A 7,466-nucleotide genomic window follows, 5' to 3' on the forward strand; every position below is an offset into this window, starting at 1 on the left:
AGAGAGAGAGAGAGAGAGAGAGAGAGAGAGAGAGAGAGAGAGAGAGAGAGAGAGAGAGAGAGAGAGAGACTTTTTCCTGAAGAGCTTTTGCTCTACAGATTCCGTCCAGAACTTTAAGGGAATATTAGGGACATATCATATGACATTATCAATGGAGATTAGTATAAAATGAATAAAAATTGAAAGGTGATGAAAACACAATTTTTATTATTCACAGATTTATTTATGATGAGCTCCACTATTACATATTACCTACCATCACCTCAACCATCTCCGTCAAGATCACTTAAATAGATTTTGTTTACATGAATAGATAATAGACAATGTTTAGAGTGAATCTTAACACATTCAAGATTTGCAATATTTTGATAAGAATATATCATGATATAAGTCAAACACTACTTTGGTAATTAAAAATATTAATTGTATATGAATGATAACAAAAAAGAAAAGTTTTGAAAATAGATATAAGAGAAGAGAATGAACAGTAGAATGAACATAATAAAAGTTTTCAAAAACAATAGATTTCTATGAAAAGATTTAATTGTTCCCTAACAATTAAATATATATATGTATGTATATATATATATATATATATATATATATATATATATATATATATATATATATATATATATATATATATATATATATATATATAAAATCACATTCCAATCGAGAAATGACCATTACGATCTGAAAGTCATATTTATAATGTAATTATTATAAAAAACTAGTTAAACTTGAATCATTTAGTGAAAGATTATGAATTAGAATTTGGTGATTAACATTTTGAGACATTTGTTTCACAACTAAAGGGTCAGATGTTATTGAACTTCTTCTTTTCAGTTGACGCCTCAGGGATCGTCATCATTTTCTCTCTAACTAAGGAACATCTGAGCATAAGTCCACCTACCGAACAAAGAAGAAAACACCATTATGAAATAGACTTTGGTTGTTTGCGATGACTCAGCAAAAAAGCTAACGAAATATGTTGAGAATTGAAAGAAGAGAGGAAAGAATTTGAGGGAACCATAAATAATGAGATTCAAACAAACATGATCAGATATTCTAATTAAATGATAATGAGGAGAATAATAAGGAAAAGTGAAGATAATAATGAGGTGGAAATTGCTCTACACATCAACACCTCTCTATCATCCACACAACGACATTCTCTGGAAATGTCTCTGATTCCATTAATGAAGATACAAAGGAATATCAAGTGATCGAATGAGGAGAAGAAAAAACTAATAAGAAACAAATCATAGACCAAAGCCAAAAAGAAAAATAGTTTTGAAACTTGGTTTATAATGAATAGAGATTAGTTATTTAGGCTCATCACTTGATGAAAGGTTTAGAACGTTGCTGGAGAGAGAGAGAGAGAGAGAGAGAGAGAGAGAGAGAGAGAGAGAGAGAGAGAGAGAGAGAGAGAGAGAAGCGTGATGATGAAGATGCATAAATGGCGTGATGACAAATAACAATTAGACCTATATAAAAAATTACCCAATTTTATGGAATAAATCAGTTTTTTAGGCCCATGGCCTGCTTAAAGGAGAGAGAGAGAGAGAGAGAGAGAGAGAGAGAGAGAGAGATGCCGCCTAAATACAATTAATACCGTGAAAAAATAGACCTATGATATAAAAAATTACCAGACCTAATTATATAGATTAATTTTTAGGCCTATGGTCTGCTCAAAGGCTTAAGAGGAATGTTAAGAGAGAGAGAGAGAGAGAGAGAGAGAGAGAGAGAGAGAGAGATAAAAATCGTACAATACAGATGAAGAAGGAGAAGAAAACAAAGAAGCAAACTCACCATATAACACCCAATCTACATCCGGTGGATTCCTTTGCCTTAAGGTGCATCTCTCTAAGTAAGGCTTCGTCATCTGGTCGTGCATCTTCTGGGAAACTGATGAACTCTTCCACCCTGACTCCCTTCAAGGAGTTCATCATTGGGAGGAGGAAATCCCGAGGACTCCTCCTCTTCTTGGAACACCGAGGGAAGCAGATTGAAGTGAAGGATCTGTTGGGAAGAAGAAGAAGGAAAAGAAGAAAAATCCGATGAAATGAAAGGAAAGGAAAAGAAAAAGAAAGGAAATGATGTCAACCATATTTTTAATTATTGTTTTATTGACATCTTGTTTTGTTAAGATAAACAAGTGCCTCCAGACACACACACACACATACACAGTATTGCATTTCATTTTTAATGATCCCAAATAGGATATGAATTGAAAATAAAAAATAAACCTTTAAAACATTTGAAAAGTGTACAAATTGATAAACTTATTTCTATTTCTATAATAATTAATAATTGACTCTTTCTATTAATAGGCTTATGAGATTTTTCTTTTTCCAAATCTGATGTAGATTTAAAGTCTTATTTAAATCATTTTTTTCTGTTCAAAAATTAATATAATAATTAAATTCTCTCTCTCTCTCTCTCTCTCTCTCTCTCTCTCTCTCTCTCTCTCTCTCTCTCTATGGAATGATGTCTCCTCACCTCCTTGCATCCTGTTGTTGCAATGCCGGAAGGATGTCCCCAACCTTCTCGATGTCTTCTTCCTGGACATCGCTGACCAAGACATTGATATTTGGATCCTCCTCCAAGAAAGGAATTGGGTGACTGACGCTGCTGACATCCTTGGCACTAAAGTGAATCCCTGAAAGAGAAAAAGGTTCAAAGAAGAAGAAGAAGAAGAAGAAGAAGAAGAAGAAGAAGAAGAGAAAAACAACAACAACAACAATCACTTAGAGGAAAATGAAAATCACAACCAAGCATTTTCTATCTGTTTCTTTCGTAAGATTTTAAAGGAAAAGACCAAATGGGAATAATGATAACTGAAACAACGAATTTAGAGACGAAATTACTAAAGTTAGGAGCTATGGGTTTGCGTTGATGTGTGTGTGTGCGAGTTAATCTGTGTGCGTGCGTGAGTCAATGTCTGTGTGTGCGTTAGTTAATGTGTGTGCACGCGAGCATTGTAGCTTCTATCATATTATGGGATGTGTTGATGGTTGATGTGTGTGGGATGATATCGGTCTCCTCATGATACACTCGTATTGAGAACTGTATAAAGAAACTTAGCCAATAACAACTCAGCTTCATTGAAATATCACAATATTATTTGTCGAGAGAAACTTTTCACGTCCCTTTCGGTGATTGGTTCTTGAGAACAAATGACTCCACCCACATTTTTGTAGAGAACCAATCAGCAAAGAAAGGAGGCGGAGTCAGGAGGAACCTCGATTGACTATCACTGTTCCCGATACTAGTTTCCTCTTCATTACCATCATGATCATTACTATTTTATTCATTACTGTCACCATCATTATTTGTGAAATCAATAGTGACAATAGTGATATAGTAATGTCAATTTAAACTGAATCGTTTCCTTTTTATATAAGAAAGGGAATAAATGAAAACTTAGCATCGAAAGCTTTTAAATTACTTCAAATCAGATGAAAACAATATTGTCTTATGTAAGAAAAACAAAACACCTGATTGAGCCTTGAATATAAAGTTCAAAATTTATACAGCAATAATGATAATAATAATGATAGTTACAATAATAGAAATAAATGATAATAACGATATTAACAGAACGAATGACAGGAATGGGATAAGGGGAAGAAGGCGAGATATCATAAAGTCCCTCAGAGGAAAGGAAGACAGAAATTCTGTCGTCCTTCTCTTTAACTCACCTAAATCTTGAATCTCTTTTGTCTCTTGCAAAGATCGACAGAAGGCGTCGAGGCTGACTTGGTCCGGAATCCCAACTCTCAGTCCCTTCACATTTGGAGGGATTTGAAACGTTGGGTTCCAGATGCCTTTGTATTTCTCACAACTGTTCCAAAGAGAAGAAAAGAAAGAAATAATTATTAGATTCGATCGGGAATTTTATTAAGTGGAATGATGATGATGATTAAGATGATTAAGGAGACGATGACGATGACAATGATGATGATGATGATGATGATGATAAGAATGAAAAGTAAAAAGGAATAATTTGGTCGAATATTGAAATTTATATCATCTATAAATGAGAAGGAGAGTAAATTTGAGACTTTTTTTATAATGAATCTAATGATGACCGTGATGATGATGATGATGATGATGATGATGATGTTGATGATGATGTTACTAGTAATATAAGGATATAGACTATGAGACTCAAGTTGAGGATTGTGGCAAAGTTTGTAGCCTAATTATTCATGTCTATCTTCATTTCTCTTTAAAAGTAAGCTTAACATATATATATATATATATATATATATATATATATATATATATATATATATATATATATATATATATATGTGTGTGTGTGTGTGTGTGTGTGTGTGTGTGATTGTGTGTGTGTGTGTGTGTGTGTATTTGTGTTTTTATGTATCACTATCTTTTTCATAAAGATATTGGATGATATTAGTTAAGAAATAGGCTGATATTCAGAATAACTGTCAGAAAAGCAAAGGAAAAGGCAAAACTTACTCTTCGCTGAGCAGACTTTTGATTGACTCTGTTTCCTCTGCGTTAATAGACGTAAATTCTTTAAAGCTGCTATGAAGCAATATTACTCTTGGGTAAACCTGGTGTCGCAAGAGATGTTTGGTTAGTACCTCGAAGCCGGAGATACTTTCTTCGAGGTGTATAAAAATTCTAATCTCATCTCTGTTTGGGAGAGGAGGATCAGTGGCTGCAAGGAGGGCGATGTAAGACTCGAATGATGAGTCAGTGATTAAAGTGTTGCCATCAATCAAGCAAAACCTCTGCGCTATCCAGCGTGAGAGTTCGTCATTGCACTTTATGTTGTGCATGACTTTCAGGAAGGAGTCTTTGTCCTTCAGTCCTGACTTCTCTAGGAGTTTCAGGATCTCAATCTTGGTTGCCAGTGGCACCTCCACTTCCCCCACGTGGAAAATGCTTAGTGTCTGGATAAGTAGGTTTTGATACTTCTCCAGAGAGTTAGGGAGAGAGCCCCCATGCAGCTCTTTCAGAACGTTTGTCACTCTAGATGTTTTCGTTGACATAAGAATAGCAAGAAATTTTGCCAGGAGGCCAGAATTTTTGACTGGGCAGGTCACTTGTCTATAGATTTTGTAACCCCCCATGAACTCCATGAAACCCTTATGAGGGAAAGTGTAATAGGAGTTGTTGAAGGAGGTGACTTTCTTTAGGAAGGCTCCAGCCAGCTCTTCTATTGGTAATCCCAAATGAAGACATAGATCAGTCAATCTTTGATAGACCGAATCGGGAAGATTTATAAAATCATCTTTCAATCGTTTGAGAGATTCCCAAGAGAGTTCCTCCAGAAATATATTTATTTTGTGTTGCAAGACACTTAATTCTAAGTCACAAGTAGATCGGTTCCTCTGCAAACGCTCCTCTAATTTGGAGATGATAAGAAGGAAAATCTGCCAGTAGAGCTCAGCCTCAGTTGTGATTCTGTTTACATCATCTGGTTTAAACATCCAAAGAATTGTGAGGAGACAGAGATTATAGGCGACTTCCCACACTATGCTCATTTTGTGTTCAGTTTTCTTAAGGAATTCTAATAGTTTCTCTAGCTCGTGTAAAACTGGAGAATCTTTGGGTAGACTCAAGAAGTATTTAGTTACAAACTCTTCTCTTTTGTTGGCTTTAATTCCTACAAGCCGAAGATGAACAGCATTCAGAGCTCTGGAATACAGATGAGCATTCAGTTTCTCTTCAGCTTCAGGTCTGGTCGTAACGATAACAGTTAATTGGCTGTAGAGTTTGTTTAAAGAAAGAATATGGTTGAAAAGGCCAGATGAACTCTTGTTGAGCTCATCGTAGCCATCTAAGATGACCAGAGTTTTTTGTCCTAAGACAGCTTTAACAAGGTCTCCATCCCTGAATGAGCGATGAACTTCTTCTCCCAAAGAGAATTCAATAAGCGTATCAAATGTATTAACAATATCTCTTAATTCTGCATAAAAGAGCAGATGAAAGGAGCTGAGGCCTTTGATGGAGGGTCTTTGGTTGACCCAATCAGATGTTATCTTTTTCACTAGAGTGCTCTTGCCCATTCCTGCATGTCCTTTGAGCAAAATAAAACTTCCAGCGTCAGAACCCGAGGCTACATCTATTATGTCCTCCAGTAAAACTTCCTTTTTCTTTCCATCCTGATTCATTTCTATTTCTGTGAATATTTCATTCACTGGCAACTGCCTTCCATCTCCTTTCACTATTAAGGACAGTGGATTTATGGTTGTGTTTCGATTCAAGACATCTTTCAAGAATGGAACACCTTTATTCCTTATCAATGCTATCTGTTCAGAGAAGAACAATTCCTTCTTGTACTCATCAAGGGTCTTTGGCGAAATGTCTGCATCTCTTATTTCATTGAGCTTTTTGTTGAAATTAGCAACATTTGCATCAATCTCTGTCTGGCTGACATGTGAACATATATTGCCAACATTGCAAAGTGCTCTCTCCATTAGTGTACGGATTTCTTCAATTTTGTCAAAGAAATCTTTCCTATTTAGATTGAGAGATTCATGAGCTATGGTATTTCTTATGTCCTTTAAAGATGTGATAAGACATTCTGGTTCTTTACCGCTTCCTGATGACCAGGCAATGTCATCTTTTCCAGCAAAGACTCCTTTACAATGTTTCAAAAGGAGAAAAATAAGGGTTATATCCCACTTAGCAACATCTGTTGGATACTTTTGCAACGTCTTAAGCTGTTCTGAATAGAGCTTCTTCTTTAGTTTATTCAACTCTACATTTTTGTTCTCCAGGTAAGTTAAGAATTGGATTGACTGATCCCAATCTGGGTTTCCCCAGATGAGAAACAGCTGCAGCAAGGGACATATAACCTCATCCAAGATCTTCCATTGTCTGACCCTATACCGGTCACACTCATTGAACACTGGGCGAGAAGTCATCCTGTAACAAAGTAAAGAAAAGATAATTTCTAAGAATGCATTAAATTGCATATAAAAATGAAAATAGTTTTTGTAAGGAACATTTTTACCCCTCTGAAAAAAGGGTAAATTCTTCTTCGGAATTATATATATGTAGTTCATCTTTTTTTTTAAATTAAAAGTTTCTGCAATATATATATATATATATATATATATATATATATATATATATATATATATATCTATCTATATATATATATATATGTATATATATATATATATATATATATATATATATATATATATATATATATATATATATATATATATATGTAAGTAGTATGGAGACAGGAGCAATTACTCAAGCATAAACATATATATATAGGGTCTGAGCTGGGTCGGTAGTCACTGGCATCTCATTACTGCTACCCACTGCTACAAGTCTGCCTCCCTCACCTGTATTGTGTATCGTCATTGTATCGTTTTTGTGAACTTCTCTGCTGGTCGGCTTTTTCGGCTAAGTATTTTGTAACCTGTACCTCGTAATCCCCTTATCTCACCAGTGTGTTGTCC

General features: G+C 34.9%; 1 protein-coding gene across 1 annotated transcript in view; it reads right to left on the minus strand.

The window, feature by feature from the left end:
• Window positions 1-682: 682 nt before the first annotated feature.
• LOC137626435 (uncharacterized) overlaps window positions 683-7,466 on the minus strand; it is a 423,533-nt gene continuing 416,749 nt past the window's right edge. Inside the window, exons 2-6 of the mRNA XM_068357427.1 lie at window positions 4,495-6,915; window positions 3,708-3,850; window positions 2,506-2,665; window positions 1,816-2,025; window positions 683-912 (exon numbers count right to left, since the gene is read on the minus strand). Of these exons, the coding sequence (XP_068213528.1) occupies window positions 882-912; window positions 1,816-2,025; window positions 2,506-2,665; window positions 3,708-3,850; window positions 4,495-6,914 (2,964 nt within the window). The 5' untranslated portion in view covers window position 6,915 and the 3' untranslated portion in view covers window positions 683-881. The remainder of the gene's footprint in view (window positions 913-1,815; window positions 2,026-2,505; window positions 2,666-3,707; window positions 3,851-4,494; window positions 6,916-7,466) is intronic.

Source organism: Palaemon carinicauda, chromosome 34, assembly GCF_036898095.1.
Source record: "Palaemon carinicauda isolate YSFRI2023 chromosome 34, ASM3689809v2, whole genome shotgun sequence".
Lineage (NCBI taxonomy): Eukaryota > Metazoa > Arthropoda > Malacostraca > Decapoda > Palaemonidae > Palaemon > Palaemon carinicauda.